This window comes from Rhipicephalus microplus, chromosome 6, assembly GCF_043290135.1.
Source record: "Rhipicephalus microplus isolate Deutch F79 chromosome 6, USDA_Rmic, whole genome shotgun sequence".
Taxonomy (NCBI): domain Eukaryota; kingdom Metazoa; phylum Arthropoda; class Arachnida; order Ixodida; family Ixodidae; genus Rhipicephalus; species Rhipicephalus microplus.
In genome coordinates, this window is record NC_134705.1 from 129,725,227 (window position 1) to 129,746,451 (window position 21,225).

The following is a 21,225-nucleotide window of genomic DNA, read 5'->3' on the forward strand; positions in this document are numbered from 1 at the left end:
TCCTTGCGACACTGCTAAGGAGAATGGTTCCTTGTACGCCTCAATTGTTGTCAATTTTTTTCTAGGTATTGTTCTATTTGTGGCTTGTACTTTTGGAATGTTTCAGAGTAGTGTGAAGAGCTCGATATAAGTTCGAAACCTTCACCAAAAAAGCTAGCTCGGTCCTCTAAGGTTTCCTCAGGGGTATTGAACAATGAGGGAAAATATTTTTATGGGCCTTCCATTTTATGCACCTTATTCCACACTTTTCCCTCATCTGTGTACGAGTTGATCCTCGCTATGAATTTTGTCCATTTCTCTCGTCTGTCTTGTCTGCGTGCTCTCCTTGCCTGCCATTTAACCTTAAAATTTTCCAAGTTTTCTGCTGTCAGAAAGCCACAAAACAACGCCCACACTTCGTTCCAAGCTTTCCTACAAGCATTTGGTCAACCATGAAACTTGTGCTTTGGAACACATTCCGCTCGTTTCAATAACGCAGTTAGATGCGGCATCAACAATAAAAGCTGCGAAACACATGACAGCATCACCTCAGTTCATGGCATGCTGGAAAGAAATTGGTACTGCTCCCAATAAGCTGAGTCAACCTTCCATCTAGGGATTCTAAGTAGGTAGTCGACCATTATTCGGCGCTGTCAGGATGAATGGGAAGTGACCACTCTCATGCGGGTTTTAACGACATTCTATTCAAACTCGCCTGATAGGGACAGTGATAAAATGATAAAATTTATCGAGGTGTACAAACTGTTCGCAAAGCTAAAATACGCAGGCTCCTTTGTATTTAGCACGCATAAGCTAGACGAATGAAGAAGCTGTTCAATGAGACGTCCTTCATAATCACAGTGGCAATTGCCTCACAGGATACTGGGAGCACTAAGATCACCTAAAATTAAATAGAGTTCAAGGAGTTCATCCATTGTTGATTCTAAGTCGTGCCTGTTAAGATGTTGGCCACCATATCCTCTTGCGATGCACTGAACACTCGCTCAAAAGAGCAATCTGTGTGTCGCTTAGACTTTGCCTGAGTCGATGAAGCCTTTGTTCCACCGAGTCAGAAATTTATGGGACCGCCTTAGCCTCCTAATTGCCCTGGATTTTGTCAGAACTTGTAGAGAACACTGGTGTGGACTGCTTGATTGTGCACAGGGTACCGCTGGCTGCTCCAACCATAGCGGCAAGTGGCTTTCACCTGGGCACGCTTGGTGTGGTCCAGGTATCCGCCAAAAACCCTTGTGGTGAGGCCCCTCGTTTCACCACTTCAGCGAAAGATGTTCTTAGTGCGAAGGAAGGTAAAAGGTGTTGTCGCGCTTCGTGGAATGTGATATTTTCCTTAACATTTATGGTGATAATTTTTTTTCTTGTTCAGGCTGGGCACGCTCCGGAGTATGCAGGATGTCTACTTTTCAGCTTGCACAGAGAACTTCGTCGCATCTGCAATCATCAGTCCTCTTACCAGTTGTGCCGCACTGAGCGCAAGTCAGCTGACCTCAGCAGGTCTAAGACCCGTGTCAAAATCTCTGTAATTCAAATCAATGCCTCGCGTTAGGAATGTGCGCACGCACAGGAAGTTTTACATTGCCGGTTTCGCGTGTCTGGTATGCCGTGGAATAGTTGAGTTGAAAGCAAGTAATAAGTGCTTTGTTGCGATTTCAGTGTTGTCGAGTGTTGTTATTATGTCTTTGTTCTTCCATGCATCAAATAGTTCAACTTCACTTAGGGTCATCTAATTTCATTGGATGCAAGTCCTACTGTGTTCATGGTACGATGTGCACATACTGACGCGGAGATATTGCGAAAAGCTGCGAGGTGTGAAAATTCGTTGAAGTGTTCCTTCTCTCATTATTCGAGTGAACATCCCCACTTGCTATCTTTGTACTCTCATAGCCGGTTCGAATGGTGGCCTTTAGACCCATGACAGGAAGAAAAGCTGAGATTTCGCTGGTTTTGATCGAGGAGCGTTCGCATTGCAGAACGTGATATTTCGGGAAGGTTTCGATGTTTTCGGGGAAAAGGGGCTGCATCCATTTGAAGGGGCACGATCGGTTACGCAGTGTTCCTCGAGGGACGAGCCTCGAGGGACGAGCAGAGCCGGAGTGGCCGTGAACGAAGAACAGTAAGACGGTTTATTACTACATGCATACGGAGTACAAAAGAACACTGAGCGCCCGGTTCACAGCGCTTACATAGCCATGAAGCACCGGCGCTATCAGCGTGACGTCACACAGGCTTCGCATGACACCACACTCCTTCCCACAATAATAATGGCCTATACCAATCGGGAGGTTTTCTTGTACGAGCACTGTGTCGAAGAGTCTGAGCACCAAGAGGAGACGCAGGAATTCGCAGAGGGGACGTTGCCGGGGCAGAGCCTTGATGTGGACTTGCGTTTGGTTGTTCCGAGGGAGCGGAGTCTCCGGGTTGCTCCGGCGGTGCGGTAGCAGACCTGGTAGACGCATGAACCGGAAGGGGACTGGGGCTCGTAGGAAGGTCCTCGGACCCAGGGTCTGGAATGGAGCTGGGCACGAAACAGGGACGCTATCTGGGGCCTTCTTTGCCACTCTTAAAGTAGCGCGGACGTAAATTGTCTACATGCATGAACCTGTTTTCGGATCCTACGCGCACAAGGTACGTAACGGCACTGCACCTTTTTTCGGTGAGACCTATCAGCCACTTGGGATCACCTGGACGAAGGCCTTGAACCAGAACGCTTTCCCCCTCTTTGTAAGCTCTTTTCGACCCTGTTTTTTCGTCAACTTGAAGCTCTACTTTGGAGAACCGTTCTTCCATCCGTCTCTCTAGGTCTGGCTGTAGCATAATCAGGTGAGTGCGGGGCGACCACGACAAAAACAGTTCTGCTGGTGTCTGCCCCATGGTTGTGGTCGGTGTGTTCCGGTACCTAAACATAGAGAGATCTATGCGGTGCTGTAGGGTCTTACTCTGGCCCGATGACCTTTCTTCGAGAAGCTGTCGCGTAAGATGCCGTTTCACCGTCTGGACGCATCTCTCGGCGTTTCAACTGGACGCAGGGTGGTATGGAGGTGTTCTGGTGGGCCACACTCCGTTCTTAAGCAGGAACTCTGTGACTCTTTGCCGTGAACTGAGGCCCGTTGTCCGTAACGACCTCCTCTGGAAGGCCATACGATGCGAACACCCCACGCGGGCTCTCGATGGTCTTCTCGGTCGTCGTTGAATTCATCACAAACACCTCCACCCACTTGGAGTGTGCATCCGCCAGCACGAGGAGCCACTTGTCTGTGAATGCCAAATCCATGTGGATTCGCTGCCATCTGGGGCTCGGCCAACCCCAAGTTTGTAGTGGGGCTTTAGGTGAAGCATTCTGCATCAACTGACAAGTACAGCAACTTTTAACAACATTTTCAAAATCTTCAAACTGAGGCCACCGGACATGGCTGCGCGCGAGAATTTTCATACGCGTAACTTCGGGGTGACCTTCATGACAAAGTGCCAATACTTGTTTACGCAAACAGTGCGGAACAATTACCGGATTTCCCCACGTAACGCACTGCTGATCTACGGATAGTTCATACCGGCGAACAAACTACGGTTCCAATTCACTATCAGTGACATCCACAGGCCAGCCATTCATCGTGTACCACAACACTTTCGATAGCACTCTATCAGTATTCGTTTTCTTGCTGATTATGTCAGCAGACAGTGGAAGTTCATTGACAACAGAGAAAAATTGTACGTAATGAGAGACATCTCGCTCATTTGCCAATGGCAATCGCGAAAGCGCGTCGCCGTTTCCTATGTTGGTGCCTTTTCGGTACACCCATCTGTAATTGCACGGCGCCAGTACCACAGCCCATCGTTGCATGCGCTCTGCAGACATTACTGGAACTGGTCTGCCGTGCCCCAGAAGGCTGTCTAATGTCTGGTGGTCTGAATAAATGACAAAACTACGCCCAAATGGGTATTTGTGGAATTTCTTCAGCCCAAAGACCACGGCGAGAGCCGCTTTTTCAATGTGAGCATAACCTTTCTCTGCTTTGCTCAGTGCCCTAGACGCATAAGCAATAGGTTTTTCCACCTTAGGTTTCTCCACCAATAGGTTTTCCACCTGCTGGTATGCAGTGGACAAATCCAACACCATGAAATATTTGCAACCGGCCAGATTTACAAACAGGTCCTCAATCACGGGAAGAGAGTAATGATCAGTTCTTAGGCATGGGTTTAGTGTCCGCATGAAAATCCCACACACCCTGACCTGGTTGTTTGGTTTCGGCACCACTACTAGTGGCGTCGCCCATTCACTCTGATGAACAGGTACTAGGACTCCGGTTTTCACGAGGCTCTGCAGTTCCGAAGACACTGCTTCTTTGACTGAAAATGGTACCGACCGCGCTTTACAAAAAACGGGTGTGTCTTTAAGCACTAACTTAATGGCCCGGTTCTTAATTTGACCCAAGGTAGGCTCAAAATCTTAGCATATTTTTTAAGCAGCAACGCCACTTTGTTTAAGCAAGCCCCATGCACACTAGCCCAGTCTAACTTCAGTGCTGACAGCCAGTCTCGCCCCAACGGCGTAGTGCTGGTACTCTCGTTTGTTTTCACGACAATTAGCGGAAGTTGTTTGTGCTGATCATTGCGCTCTACAAAAACGTTTAGCTTCCCTTTTACCGTCAGCGAAGTGCCACCGTAGGTTTTCAGCTTGAGACTGCATGGCTCCAAGGGTAGGCTGGGCCAGTATTTCTTGTACAGTGACTCCGGTACAATTGACACAGACGCCCCTGAGTCAATCTGCATGCGCACACTTTTCTGATCTAGCTTCAGGCAAATTTCGTAGAGTCTGGCGCGCCCCTCACAGGAATAGATATTGTACAGCACATGTTCACCCGCGTCACTTTCCTCGTCTATCACGTTCGCAGCGTCTCTACCTCTGTCCCTACACATCTCCACTAAGTGTCCAACCCCTTTACACACCCGACAACGGTACTTGCGAAATTTGCAGATAGATGATTCATGCTCTGAGCCGCATCAGAAATAGTGCGGTGGTTCCGCACCTCTCGTTCAAGCAGGCATCCCTGAAGTTTCTTCTTTCCAGCGTGGTGGGCATTTCCCGCTCTCTGTTTTGCGGTTAAGTGTGCTGATCATTCTTTGCGCCGACTTGGGCTGAAAATCCTGGCTTTCTTTCCGGGCCAACTCGATACTCCTAGCAATATCGCAGGCCTCTTTAAAAGCCAACTTGCTTGTCTTTAGCAGCTCTGCTTGTGTTTCTTTGTCACAAAGTCCTGCCACATACCGGTCGCGCAGCGCGTCGTCCAGAAACGTTCCGAAATCACAGGATGTCGCCAACCGCTTCAGCTCTACAGCAAAGGCTGTCACCGCTTGCCTACCTTGTTGAAAACATTGATTGAACTTGAAACGCTCAGCAATCACGGAAGTTTGGAAACGTACTGCTCTTTCAGTGTCCGTACTAGCTGTGCGTACGTATTGTTTTCTGGATTTTCTGGCTGCAGCAACGTTTTCAGAGTTTTGTAGGCTTTCTTTCCTATTGCCGTAATGAACACTGACACCTTCAGGTCGTCACTCACTTGGGAGGCCTTCAGGAAGTGGTCGAACCGCTCCACGTAGGACTTAAAATCAGTGCTATCAGCGTGACGTCACACAAGCATCGCATGACACCACAGTTTCGATGTCAACGGGGCAAAAGGAGCTGCATCCTGTTGAAGGGGCACGATTGGTTACACGGTGTTCAAAAGTCACATGAAAACGTGGCACTTTGGCAGTGGAGCCTACTACCGACCACGGAGCGCAGCAAGGGCACGTGGCAGAACATGTGAACAAGTGCGCACTACGCAAGCAGTACGCCGTTGCTATAACCGAATATGGTTTAGCCTAGGTAGGATAGTCACACAAGGTCAACCCAAGCCACCAAAAATAATGAAGGAAATGAAAAAATAAGAAGCTAGGATAGACCTAAATGTGGCTAAGGTACTCGGCTTCTCACCAGCAGGTCGCGGGATCGAATCCTAGCTGCGGCGGCGGCATTTTTAGTGGAGCCGAAAATGCTATAGGCCCGGTGCTCAGATTTGAGTGCTCGTTAAAGAACCCCAGGTGGTCAAAATTTCTGGAGCCTACCACTACGGCGTCTCTCATAATCCTATTGTGATTTTGGGACGTTAAACCCCACATATCATTAGGACAGACTTAAATTGCAGAAAAAGACGAAGATGGAAAGAAGAGAGAGACAGGAGAAAGTGACTGCCGGTTCTCCCGGGTGGACCAACTTAGTGGTATTGTCTACGTGAAGCTGGAGCCAAAGGGTTGTGTTCCCTCTGCCGGAATGCCTCAAACGTCCCATCGCCGAGCATTGGGTCAACCACCAGGACTTTCTTTTCTCCGGACACGACAAAATCACGCTCTTCTAGGCATAGGAGGAAATCTAAGTCATCCCGTTGGCTCGTGTCCGTGCTGATGCCACTCTTCAAACGCCTGCTTACGCATACAGCCCTGCGGGCACTCGTTTAAAATATAAACCCTTTCTGAAACTCCAGCATCAAATGTTTTCTTTGCTATCAGTTGCTGAAATCCTGTCTTAGATCGTGCCAAGTGTTGTGAAGATTTCGCTTAACGTATTCATGGCTAGGCTTTTTCAAGACGCCCCGGAGAATTTCGGTATTTTCTTGCAGCTTTTTCTCTTTCTTCGCCCATGAAAACGTCAAAGTGGAGGACGTGCATCAATGTCTCTTTATTGCGGTCCTCGTACGCTGAAAAAATAACATTAGGGTCAGTTTTATGTTCATACCAAGAAAGCACGTTCTCAAAGAAGTCTCCGAAATCCACTCGCTATTGTAGGAACAGTTAAAAAACTGTCGAAAGTGCGTTTACCGATTTGGCATGGTGATTGTGCATGGTATATTAGTAAAACGCCACGAAGCAATCGTAAGGGTTCCTCGTGATGTATAAGTACTTCGCCTTTTTGAAGTAAAGGTTCATGTGAAGAAAAAAGTGGGTCTTCATAATGTGCAGTTTTAGTGCGTACAATGCGCTGTTGGCTCCTTGCATCACTAAAAAGGACATTCACATCCCTTTATCTAATAAATCTTTAGGTTCCTTGGCCTGCATGAGGATTTTGTATAGGATGTGATGCAATCGTATGGTTCTACATTTAAAGTAGCTGACAGCGAATAGGTCCTCCCGTTGTGGCTTGTAGGCCAGCATTGACAAGACCATGTAGTCTGGAAAGTGCTTGCCCTGATAAAGTCGTCCAATGACTCTTCGGAACACATCCGCAGCCACTGTTTCCCGTCTGATACTGATGTAAAACTATGATGCGGTGCTTCAGTTGCAGTGATGTGGGTACTTGACTTGTCACTGGGGGACAACATTTCAAGTATATGCTACATTCATTCATTCACTTTATTTCCTTAAAGACCACATAATATTTATAACATATAATATGTTACAGTAACATATAGTATGTTATATAACAACCACATATGTTAATTGCATGAGAGGTGATGGGTTATACCTTGACGGAATAAAGTCGGGCCGGTAGTGGCGGCAGTGCTGTGGGAAAGGTCATCCCATTCAGCAAATGCACTCGGGAAGAAGAAGGTGGATGGAGAATGTTCTGGTGTGGCTGCGTGGTCTGGCGCCTTGGAAGGCATGGCTGGTGTGGTGAGATATGTGGGCTGGAGGGGTGATGAATTCTGGTCGGTAACATGAGCTGTAACAAAACTTGTGAAACAGGGCTAATGTAGCTATGCGGCGACAAAGCAAGCGTTGATATGGATGATTCTTCTTTGAATGATGACACACTGACAGGATACGAATAAGTATAATGAATAAATCATACCCTACGGTTCTGTAAAGCATGAGTGAATCGGTTAGATATGCCCGAGGCGGGCTATCTAAGTTTGCGGGTATACATTGGCAGCGGCAAGCACAGCACCGAGTTAGGTGGCGGAACATGGGAGAGGCCTTTGTCCTGCATTGGACGTAGCGAGGCTGGTGATGATGATGATGATGATGATGATGATGATGATGATGATGATGATGATGTTACGTCAATGGCTTAAAAGACACTTTATTCGATGAAAAGAAATGAACTTATCAATTTCGGAATCTCTACAGAGATCAATGATATTCGTGCAGGCCGTATTTTCTGCAGTCCTGTCCTTCAGTCTCCAAACGTGAAAAGTGATTTTTTGCCGTGTCCTGCAACATCTTTTCTAATGAAACGTTTTCCTTTAGGTCTGTTCCCACTTGCTCTGTATGTCACAGTGCACTTCAATCGACGTTATCTGCTCGTTCAGTGTCAATGCAACAATGTCATTGAAGGCCGACCGGGGCTTTTTTCTGAACATTTCTTTCATTTTCTGCATGAAAAAAAGTGCTCGACTTTTTCTTCATGCATAACATGTACCTAAACCGAGGATAAGGTACGTTTATTCTTCTGCTCTCTAACACACTGTACTCGAAGAGTTTCCAGAAGAAAGTAAACGTAAAAACTGGGTTTCGATATTGAAGTCATTTGTCTCAGAAAATGACATCCTACTAATATACAAAACATGAGATCGGTTGGTAAATGAAATACTCAGGTACATAAAAAATCCACTCGCTTTCATAATGCGTTGGTGAGCTGTATTGAAACTAGCTGTTTGATAGTCGTTGTCACAAGTAGACATAAATTATTCCTTATGACTCCGTGAGATGTTCGGCCTGTGAATACACAAACTAAAAGTAAAGTGAAAACCTTAAAATAACCAAAACGTGCCAATTCAGACCCCGTAGTGTCTTACCTTAAGACCCGAAATGCCCAATCAAATACAAAAAGGCATCGTGGGCCTCTGCGTCAGTGAGAGGTATGCAGAAATATTGTCATGTGATAGTTTTCTAGTAACGTCATACCTTCAAAAATGAATGAATGTGCATTAAACAACACTATAAGTTCTTAGACTTGGCGGGTGGGTGAATGTTTTGTGTGAATAAGCTGACAACAAAGGCTGTATCTGAAGGAAACGAGTTAAACCGATGCACACGTTTTGATAATCAAGCTATAACGTCGGCATTCTTTGTACCTGCATACCAAGCGATACTTTGCAATACATTGTGCTTTATGAAATACTTTGTGCAATACTTTGTGATACTTTGTGCTTTACGCTTAACATGTTTACAACCAGGTCCACTTCGATGGGTAGTTATCAGTGACTCACAGTCTTCATTAGTTTCTTTAAAAGAATCAGCTTGGGCAACAAAGCTTGTGAGCTCGCATATGAAATGCAGAGGATGTACGCTATAGCAAAAGATTTAAACCACACCATAATGTTCCAGTGGGTAGCAAGCCACTGTGGGATCGCAGGAAACGACATATCTGATTACATTGCACATGCAGCACATCAAGAAAATAAATCACTGCTACCTCTATCGATGAGCAATGCGCGGTGTCTCATAAATAAACTGAGCTGTCAACTGTCTATCGAAACCTGCTTCAAAAATGGTGCGCAAAACTCTCAGTTTTATAACATTGATCCCGGTATAAAATTTATTTTTCCGGTTAAGGTTAGCCGATCAATAGAAACAGTCATCCATATGCTTCGACTTGGTACAGCCTACTCGAAGACCTTCCTGTATCGAAGAAGGAAAGATAGCAGTCCTACGTGCTCATGTGGAGAAGCTCAAGAAGATGTGGAGCACATTTTTCTGCATTGTAAAATTCTTGATGTACCTTGAAAAATTGAATTGCTGCACAAACTTGAGAAAAAAATAAGAAAGACGGAAAAGATCGCAGGAACTGCGCTCTTTCCTGTCTCCCTTATTTTCCTTCAAGTTTGTGCAGCAATTCAATTTTTGAAGTATGAACCAACTAGTATGCAAAAAAGTATTGCTTGATGTACCTCAATAAAACCTTTTACAAAAACAGAATTTTTGGTGAAATCCATACATTGCTAAACTTTTGAGTCCATGGCAAAAAGGAAAGCTACTAGCCACTGCAGCGCGTTCAGTCGTTCACTTTCTGGAGGCTTCAGAAATAACTCAAAAGTATTAAACAAAAAATTGTGCTATCGTCACTTTTAATCGGTATGTTTCAAAACAGTATTTTCGTAAACTTCTTTGTCTGTCTGCCTGTTTCACTACAATATTTCACTACTACAAAGTATGAGTTTTTCGGCACACACAGACCTGCAATGTTTTGAAGAAAATGTGTGGTGTCTTTTATGTACGACGCGATAGTGCATGGACTGTGGCTTACATGTTTGTCCACGTATTCTGATATGGGTTCAGTTATTGTACCGATGCCTGATATGATTCGTCGACCTGAGTTACGTGGTTTATGAATTTCTGGGAGGATGCAGAAGCGACCAGGACGAGCGGATGCGGCTCGGATCAGTTTGTGGTCAGTGTTGGTTATCTTTTCTGCATCGAACAGTTTCTTTAGTTCTGTTGATATACGTTTGTATTCGTCTGTTGGATCACCTGGGAGGCGTTCGTAAAATTTTGAGTCGTCAAGTTGGCGGTATGCTTCTTGTAAGTTTTTGGTTGTATTAAGGACTACAATTGCTCCTCCTTTGTCAGCTGTGTACAGGAGACACACTTAAAACGAACTAACACAAACTTTTTACGTCACTACATAATCTTCCGAAAGGATATAGATGATGCCATGCTACCATCCGGTGGTGTAGCGGTTATAGTAAGTCAAGGTATAGCATGCACACAATTACCCCTTCAAACTTCTCTCGAGGCGGTGGCTGTCCGAGCAGTTATTCTAAACAAACTTGTCACTGTTTGCTCTTTGTACATACCTCCGCACCACCGTCTCGAAAAACTTCAATTCCAGTTTTTAATAGACGAACTACCTGAACCTTATCTGGTCCTTGGGGACCTGAACGCACATAATGGTCTGTGGGGTGACTCTCGCTGTGATGCCCGAGGTCGTCTCATCGAACAATTCCTCATTTCATCGGGTGCTTGTCTGTTGACTAGAAAAGAGGCAACATACTATAACCTTGCCAACAAAACTTACTCTTTCATAGACCTCAGTATCGCATCTCCTTCACTTGTACCATTACTTCAGTGGAAAGTCATAAATAATCCATACGGAAGTGACCGTTACCCTTTAGTTTTGAGTACACCAATAATAAATGAATGTCCTCCACATGTTCCCAAATGGCTGGTAAACAAAGCCAACTGGGAACGATTTCAAAAGCTTACTCACCTAAATTGGACTGACATATGCGGTTAGGCATAGATGAAGCTGTGCAGTACTTCACGGCTTTTCTTACTGACGCAGCAACCAAGTGCATTCCACAAACATCTGGACTGCCCGGCAAACGACACGTTCCGTGGTGGAACACTGAGTGTCAGAATGCGCGAAAGGAACAGAACAGGGCATGGAGGTTGCTGCGGAACTCGCCGACAGCGGAAAACCTTGAGAGCTTTAAGAAAATAAAATCTCGAGGCAAGAGAACACGTAGGCAGGCCAGAAGGGAAAGTTGGCACAAGTTTTTATCAGGGATAAATTCGTATACACAAGAGGCCAAAGTCTGGAACATGGTTCGCAGGGTAGCAGGAAGAAAAGTACACTCACTCCCACTCGTAAACACTCAAGGTGATACCTTGGAAGATCAGGCAAACTTCCTCGGTGCGCACTTTGAACGGGTATCCGGCTCGTCCCACTATACTGACACTTTCCAAAAATACAGAACAAGAATAGAAAAGCAGAAACTCGAACACAAATCTACTAGATACGAAGCATATAACCAAGCTTTCAGTCTAGCTGAGCTCCGAACATCTCTAAACTCCTGCAGCACTTCTGCCCCAGGTTCTGACCGTGTGGTGTATGAAATGTTAAAAGACCTACCAGCAGAAACACGAAAAACCTTACTCTGTTTGTACAACGCTATCTGGTTTTCTGGCACTACCCTACCTCCTGGAAAGAGGCTACTATTATTCCCATTTTGAAAGAGGGCAAGGACCCTTCTTCAGCTTCAAGTTATAGGCCTATTGCACTTACAAGCTGCTTGTGCAAAGTCTTCGAAAAAATGATAAACTGCCGACGTGTACATATCCTTGAAACAAACAATTTGCTCGACCCATTTCAGTGCGGTTTTCGAGAAAGTAGATCCACCACAGACCACCTTGTTCGTATCGAGGCACAGATCAGAGACGCCTTCGTCCATAAACAATATTTTCTTTCTGTGTTCCTCAATATCGAAAAGGCTTATGATACAACATGGCGTTTTGGAATTCTAAGAGACCTGTCCCACCTTGGTGTGCGCGGAAGAATGTTTCACATAATCGAAAGTTACCTGTCAAACCGGACATTCCGTGTCCGAGTGGGCACGGTTCTTTCCCAAACATTTGTCCAGGAAACAGGCGTGCCACAAGGTGGTGTACTTAGCTGTACACTTTTTCTCATCAAAATGAATTCTTTGCAGTTGTACATTCCCCGCAATATGTTCTATTGTACATATGTCGACGACGTTCAGCTTGGCTTCAAGTCATGCAACTTGGCCATGTGTGAGCGGCAGGTTCAGCTGGGTTTAATTAAGGTCTCCAAATGGGCAGATGAAAACAGATTTTGACTTAACCCACAAAAAAGCACGTGTGTCTTGTTCTCTCGAAAGAGAGGCATGCACTCGGAACCTGACATTCGACTGAACAGGCAACGTCTGTCCGTCAAAGGCAAGCATAAATTCTTAGGCTTGATCTTGGACAACAAGTTGACCTCCGTACCGTACATCAAGTATTTAAAAACAAAATGTTTAAAAGCCATGAGTGTTATAAAAGTGTTGTCACGTACTTTGTGGGGTAGTGATAGGCAATGCCTCATGAACCTCTATAGAAGCGTCATTCGCACCCGCTTAGATTATGGGGCCGTTGTCTATCAGTCTGCCACTCAAAGTGCCTTGAAGATGCTGGACCCTGTGCACCATGTGGGCATCCGCCTTTCTACGGGTGCTTTTCGCACCAGCCCCGTAGAAAGCCTTTATGTTGAGTCAAATGAGTGGTCGCTTCATCTGCAGAGAACTTACATGTCCTTTGTTTATTTCCTTAAGGTGAAAGCAGACAAAAAGCACCCCTCATACTCTACAATTATTGATTTGTCGAGCTCAACTCTGTTTAAAAACAGGCCTTCGATGAGGCAGCCCTTCTCAGTTCGCCTGAAGAGTGTAGCTGAGGAAACTGCAGTGTCACTTGAACACAGTTTAATGGCTCCTGTAGCATACCCACCACCGTGGCAGTGGCAGACTATAGACTGCGAAGTGTCTTTCCTAGAAGTTACAAAACATGCACCTATTGCCCATATCCGAACATACTTTTTGGAACTTCAACACAAATACACACGTCCTGAGTTCTTCACAGATGCCTCCAAGACTAACTCCTCTGTGTCCTACGCTGCTGTCGGCCCATCCTTTTCGGATGCTGACCCTCTACATCCACGCACAAGTATCTTCACAGCGGAAGCTTACGCGATACTTGTGGCAGCTAAACACATCAAACAATTACAAATACAAAAAGCAGTAATTTATACAGACTCTCTAAGTGTGGTAACGGCTCTGCACAGTCTTAAAAAACTAAAAAACCCGGTCCTTGTCTCACTTTACTCCATTTTGTGCACACTCTACACACTCAAACAACATGTTGTAGTGTGCTGGGTGCCAGGGCTCCGTGAAATCCAAGGCAACGTGAGGGCGGATCAGCTCGCTGCATCCGTCCACGAGAGCACCGCCATTACATCCATATCAATCCCGGCCCTTGATCTTAAGCCGTCTCTGAAACGAAACCTCAGAGACTACTGGCAGAGCAAGTGGGATACACACACACAAAACAAACTATACGTTATCAAGCCACACCTTGGCCATTGGCCACCAGCATCAAAATCACGTCTAACAGAGGTAACACTAACAAGACTCAGGATAGGACACACATACACGACACACACACACATCTTTTGTCCGGTGGTGATCCACCATTGTGTGATAAATGTGGTGAGGCATTAACAGTTCTTCACGTTTTAATTCAGTGCAAACAATTGGACACTATAAGAAGACAACACTTTCCATTACCCTACCGACAACATATACCTTTACACCCTTCAATGTTCGTCGGTAGGGAACCGTTTTTTAGTCATAAATCATTATTAGCGTTTTTAAAGGAAACTCATACCTTTCATATCATATACCCGGGCATACCGTAGCACGACCTCTCTAGAGAGGTTTTTGCTGCGGTGGCTACACAGGAAAGCACTTGCCTCACGGCCCTTGGACGCAAGGGTATGAACGAGTGAGGTACTTGTGCTAATGCCATACATGTCCACCATCGTTTATCATTATCACTAATTTTTGTCACCTATTCACATCACACACACCTTTCACGACATGGTCATGATTTTATTACTTGTATGTTTTTACCCGCCTTATTGCGGGGAATTTTATGGCCCTTATACAGCCGCTAATCACAATCATTGTCCATATTTTTTGTCCACTGAACTGGCGCTCTTTGGCCATCAAATGGCCCTTGCGCCAAAAAACACCATATATCATCGTCATACGAATAGTCTTCACGATGACGGCATAGCTGCATTACAAAAGATGTACACAAACCATAGGCAATCGAACACCCAAGATTTCTCTGCCATCGCAACTTTGACGGGGATGGTCCTCTAATGAAATTCATTTGAGGTTAACTAAGAGTATTTTCGACAAATCAGCGGGACCGCTATGGGCACCAAAATAGCACCCAAAGTTGGAATCAGAATTTCTTGCACAAAGTTCTTTGAAACCACTGTTATACAGAAGATACATAGACGACATCTTTCTTATTTGGACACACAGCGAGGACGAACTACTCAGCTTTATCGACAGTTGTAATGCTGTGCATCCGAACATACACTTCACACACATACTCGCAAGTAACCGTAAATTTTCTTGATGTCACTATAACGATAGTTGAGGACAAGCTCTCTACAACCCTACATCGCAAACCAACGGATCGACAACAATACCTTCATTACCAAAGCGATCACCCGTGCCACTGTAAAAAGAGTATTCCATACAGCCAGGCTCACCGGTTTAAACAAATCTGCTCAAGAGACGCTGATTTTGACACGAGCTTACATAGGCTAAAGCTTATGTTCGAGAAACAAAAATACCCCCCACATGTAATTGATGACGCTGTTCAAAAAGCGAGAAAACTGAAGCGTGATGACTTACTTATGAAGCGACAAATGCAAAAAGACCCACAACGAACAAACGTCTACTTGACTTACAGCAAAAACTTCCCTAATGTAAACAAAATCCTTAAACGACATTACAACATTCTGAAACAAAGTGAACGTCTGAAACGCGCATTCCCATCCGCTGTAGGCGTCGTGTACCGACGACCTCGCAACCTGATTGATATGTGGGGTGTAACGTCCCAAAACCACCATATGATCATGAAAGACGCCGTAGTGGAGGGCTCCGGAAATTTCGACCACCTGGGGTTCTTTAACGTACACCCAAATCTAAGCGCATGGCCCTACATCATTTCCGCCTCCATCGGAAACGCAGCCGCCGCAGCCGGGATATGAACCCGTGACCTACGGGACAGCAGCCGAGTACCTTAGCCACTAGACCACCGTGGCGGGGCGACCACACAACCTCAAGGACACACCTGTCCACTCTGAAATCAATACCTCACCCCCCAATAATTCATGCCGACCTTGTTTAAAGTCACGATGTCTTGTATGTAAGGCGATGCGAGAACCACACAAAGCAAGCAGCACACAATACAAGTTTTGGATTAACATACGAGGAAACCTACCATGCGATTCCTCTAATGTGGTATACCTACTCGAATGCAACGTGTGTAGTATGCAGTACATCGGACAAACAGAAACACCATTTAGGATTCGCTTAAATAATCACAGAGTTCATGCGAAATCAGCCCCAAATCTACCCCTACCAAAACATGTTAATCTTCCCGACCATGCATTCGACGAACTCTCAGTAACGCTCTTAGAGATGGGTTTTAAATCAAACCGAGAACGTGAACAACGAGAGTCATACCTTATCCACCGATTTAGCACCTTCGATAGATGAATAAATGAGAATGCTGGTACACTTGCAGCAATGAAAGCATTGGAAAACAATAACGGCAATAATGAAAATAGTATCTGAGTTCACGGCACTGCAGCTGCGAAGGGCACTGGACAACTCAAAAAAAGTCCAAGTGTAACTACTCTTTCTAAGTACAGCTGTCGTCTTTTTTCTGTTTTATTTTAGTACCCAATCAGTCGTGCCATGCATGGCATGCCCAACAGCAACCCTGTGCACAGCCGGGAGGCCCCTACTGCACGCGTAATCCAGAAGCGGGCAAGGAATTCGCATTGCGCCCCCTTACCAGCCTCTGCCGCAATACGCGGCACCCCTCTTTCTACGACGAAATCTTGACGGGGCACCGAGTACTTAAAGGCTTAAAACTTCCTAAAAAGCCCGCTTGCCAGCCTCTGCCGCAATACGCGGCACCCCTCTTTCTACGACGAAATGTTGACAGGGCGCCGAGTGGTTAAAGGCTTAAGACTTCCTAAAGAAGCTTTTTTTTTTTTTCACACCGAACCGCCAGAGCCAGGAGACGCCGTATGGTCGGGAAAAATGCATTAGTAAAAGGAAGCATACACAGACCGCTGACACCATACAGGTGAAGGGGAGAAGAGGGAGATAGATGGAGGGAGAAGTGTAAGGAAGAGAGGAAGGGGGCGTCCGGGGGGAGTCCACCTTATATTCTTTATCTTTTTTGCTATTTTTCTTCTCTTCCTTTTCTTTTTTTTGTCTTTTTTCCTCTTTTCCTCTGATTTGAGATTGCATAAAGCTGAGCAACAACAAACTGTACCTTTAATCCTGATGAAGGCCAGACTCTAGGCGGAGACCGAGACGTCGAAATAAACCACGTTGTGACCGCTCACGGAGGATCTACTTGACTATATGCAACGCTACGGCCACTCAACCACCATGCCTATATATATATATATACATATAGCATCGAACGCGTTATGCGAAGGTCATAGGTTTGATTCCTGCTCACGGCAAGTTTTTTTTCACGCACTTTTTCTTTCTTCTCATATTCATTACATTGCTTCTAATAACTTCCCCTATACATTCCTTGGCATTATTGTCTTTTAGATCTCATTATTATTGTGTCGAAGCACGGCAAAACGAGCGCTTAGGTATAGACTTCTTTCCCTTTACACACACACACACACACACACATATATATATAAATATATATATATATATATATATATATATATATATATATATATATATATATATATATATATATATATATATATATATATATATATATATATATATATATATATATGTGTGTGTGTGTGTGTGTGTGTGTGTGTGTGTGTGTGTGTGTGTGTGTGTGTGTGTGTGTGTGTGTGTGTGTGTGTGTGTGTGTGTGTGTGTGTGTGTGTGTGTGTGTGTGTGTGTTTGTGTGTGTGTGTGTGTGTGTGTGTGTGTGTGTATTCAAGCGAGCTCAATAGCGCTTGCGCCAGATGGCAAAAAGGCAGAAATAGAACTAATGGCTCGCTTTTGAAATAATCTGCGTATATTTTTATATGAAAGGCTTCAGTTATTTCACGCGTTAGCTTATCTATGTGATAAAACAAGGTTTCATTGTCAGACGCCACTTCCTTGAGAGGGTAGAATTCGCGTGCGCTGTCCTACGCACACGGGGAAAATTTCGTGTTATGAATTCATTGGAACTCATTTATCTTTGGATATTTCAAATTAAAAATGTGACCTGTTGCTGTGTTTCCTGGACTTGCTTATCAACTAAACGACTGCTACTTTTCAGTTTACCAAGATACAACTGAAAGTGAGGTTTTATTTTTCCTTACAGGTTTCACTGAGACAATCATATTCAAGTTCCTGCAAACATATTAGCCATGGATTTCGATCAGTGCAGAGACGTCGGCGGCTTATGGATCCACAAGTTTTTCCATGAGGACATCATACGTTCCGCGCTTGCGTACAAACCACGGTATGACGACCTATTCTTGGTGACGTACCCTAAGTGTGGCACGACTTGGACGCAGTACATCATCCTCGGCATACTCACCGACGGTCATCCGCCCAAAACTGTTGTTGACGTCGAGTTAGCTTCGCCGTTGATGGATATGATGGGCCCTGAAGCAGCCGAAAGAATGGTTAGGCCAAACTGTTGAAGACTCATCTTCCATTCAACTTGCAGCCATACTCACCTCAAGCTAGGTACATCTACGTCACACGCAACCCGTACGATGTATGCGTCTCATTCTACTATTATCTAAAAAGCATGACGCCCAAGAGATATGATGCTTTATTCGAGCGATTCTGTAAATTATTCATCGCCGGCAAGCTATCCAGTGGGGACTACTTCGACCACTTGCTCTCCTGGTACGAGCACCGGAATGACCCAAACATCCTCTTCTTCACTTACGAGCAAATGAAAGAAGACATTGATTTCTGGATAGTCAAGATCGCGGACTTCATGGGCAAACAGTACGGGAAGAAGCTTCGTGAGGACAAGACATTACTAAGCAGGATACGTGAATCATCAAGCCTCAAGAATATGCAAGGCGTCTTCAACGAACATGCGAACACTTTTTTGAGAGACCTTCTGAGCCTGGGTCCGGACAGAGCTATTAAGTCAATGGAGGTGTACAGAGGAATGATAGCTCATGACGATGAGCTTCTACACAGTGACGATGGGTTTGTTCGCAAGGGCATCGTGGGAGACTGGAAGGCACATTTCACGAATGATCAAATCAACGATATGAAAAGATGGATTACAAAGAAGACGACTGGGTCCGCTGTCATGGATTTGTGGAAGGATGTGGAACTACCATAACACTTCCACCACGTCCTACTTCCTCTGCGCGTGTATGTCACGAACTTCATGCGTCAGAAGTATTCTGCCTAGGCAAGTTGGTGTGACATATGCGAAGTTAGCCAGTGTGATAGGCGAGATAAGCAGGATATGTACAAGGAGGGTCAGCGCTGTATCTAGGTTATGATGCTAGTCTGTCAAGCTAGTTTTTTATGTGTGAATCACCGTACAGCCAATGTGGAGAACCTATTAATTGTTTTAATGTTTCTCATAAAGCATGAATAAAAAACGGCATATTAGCATCGGTAAATGAACTGCGCAAAGAAGTGAGAAGAACGTTGTGACAAAACAATCTTGATCTGTATGCTCTGTGCCTACGATGAATGCCCCAAATGTGCATGTTCAAAAAGCGTCTATTTGAGAAAAGGCCGACTGCGCATAAGAGCACCACAAATAACGTGCAGATAACGCTACTGCTGCCGCGAATTATATAGCTGCACTACCGTTTCACTTTGATGTCATCACCATGCAGTCTGATTGCTTGCGAAAACTTGAAAGTTAGTTTTACGTACATGTTAAAGCTGAAGAAATACTGTGTTGACTTGCACAGGTTACAAGGGCTGCAGCGCGAGCACGAATGTGCTAGAAGAAACAGACAAAGTCGAGGTACGGAAGGCAAAAGAGGACAACACACGCGCTCTTTTGCCTTCCGTACCTCGACTTTGTCTGTTTCTTCTAGCACATTCGTGCTCGCGCTGCAGCCCTTATTACTATGAATTCAAACCAACTAGCCCAAATCGCCATTCTTCTTCTTGCACAGGTTAGGTGCTCAGTTTCTATCTAGTTGGGAAGCTTACGCTCTTGATTTGTAAGACACATTGAATGAGTGCTAGCACGCGACAAGCCCGCCCTGTCGATTTTCCGCGCTTCAGTGATTTGACACGTAATTTCGTTCCGATATTACGTACCCCAGAGTTGCCCTCTAAAAGTAAATTAAAGACACAGTCACAGCAGTCCAACGCTGGGCGACCAGTATAACCTGCGGGAGATATGACATGGGTCAAATAGGCAGGTGCAGAAACGAGAGAGTCGAGGTTTTCAACAACAACGGAAAGAGGCTGTTGTCCGACTTACTATAACGAATGTTTTAGTTCGAGACATTACATCTCGCTAGCAGTATCAGCGCACGGGATGTCTCTAGTGACTACGAACAGTTTAAGCACAAAACGACTTCAAATTGTGGGTGCAAGTCAGATAGTGACATCGCCAAGCATTATTCAGAATACCGTGCAGCGGTGAAGCAGAGTGAACAGAATTTAGTAAGATGCTTGGGAAACGAAAGAAAAAGAGGAGACATTTTAAAAAGCAAAGTGTAGGAAAGTTTGAGAAAACATAAAAATATTGAACGAGAACATTAACAAGTATAAAGCATCTTGTTACCTAATCAACACCTGCGCTTTATACAATAAGTGTTCCACGCATATGATGCGTGACAAACGCAAAGAGCATTTGAAAAAAATGCACGGAGCTAAACGTAAAGCGGCAATTTTCGTGAACACTTGTCTGTATTCTGAATTTGAAGAAATGTCTATGCACCAACACTCGCAAGACACTCTCACATATAACTCATAATTCCCATTATGCAGTACAAAAGAGCGTATAGAAACCAGAGCGGGACCATTATAATTTGGTAATGCGTGGCGTGCCTTAAATCTGGTTATGCAAACACGGAAGAAAGATTCTAGTAAGTTAACGTGGTGTCACTCGAAACTGTGCGTGCGTTTGTTTATTATGTAGAGAAAATCCCTTCCCTAAACACGTATCTGCAGATACGTGTTTAGGGATGATGAGGATATAGATGAGGATATACTCTGTGCATGAAGGAATGTTTATTTCAAATAAAAGACATTGCGTTTGCCAGCACACTAATCAAAAGCAGCAGAAAGCTTATATTTTTAATGACGGAACTCAGTGTCACCTGACCTGCTTCACATAACCCAAACAAAATATTGCTTTTTGTGTGCAATATGTGCCAACTGCCGCTGACTCTTCTTTACTGAGGTTCGTCGGGACTGAGGTTAGCGTGACCGTGTAACGAGAGTATAACTGCGTCGCCTCCAAGCGAAAACACCGTTTCCGCCCTCACCCCCCCCCCTCTCAAAACCGCCACTAAGTTGAAGCACTGAAGCTCACCCTGCCTTCGCATACAGTGCGATAATGCAGTACTTCCCTACATCGCTTTCAAACGGTGGCACACCACAGTGTTATGACGAGCATATGATACGTCACAATTATAGGCGTATTAGAGCGACACCAATCAATAACTTCTGTGGTCAAGTGCATTTTTATCGACTGTTGATTGCGTAACGCGCAAAGCCGACAATGTAACTGCAGTAG

General features: G+C 44.9%; 1 protein-coding gene and 1 pseudogene across 1 annotated transcript; one reads left to right on the forward strand and one right to left on the reverse strand.

Annotated features, from left to right (window-relative positions):
• Positions 1-3,061: 3,061 nt before the first annotated feature.
• Positions 3,062-18,072, reverse strand: LOC119162032 (uncharacterized; annotated as a pseudogene).
• A 222-nt stretch (positions 18,073-18,294) lies between these two features.
• LOC142766023 (amine sulfotransferase-like) lies at positions 18,295-18,849 on the forward strand. Its single transcript, XM_075867835.1, has one exon. The coding sequence runs from the start codon at positions 18,295-18,297 to the stop codon at positions 18,847-18,849; it is 555 nt and encodes a 184-aa protein (XP_075723950.1).
• Positions 18,850-21,225: the final 2,376 nt, after the last annotated feature.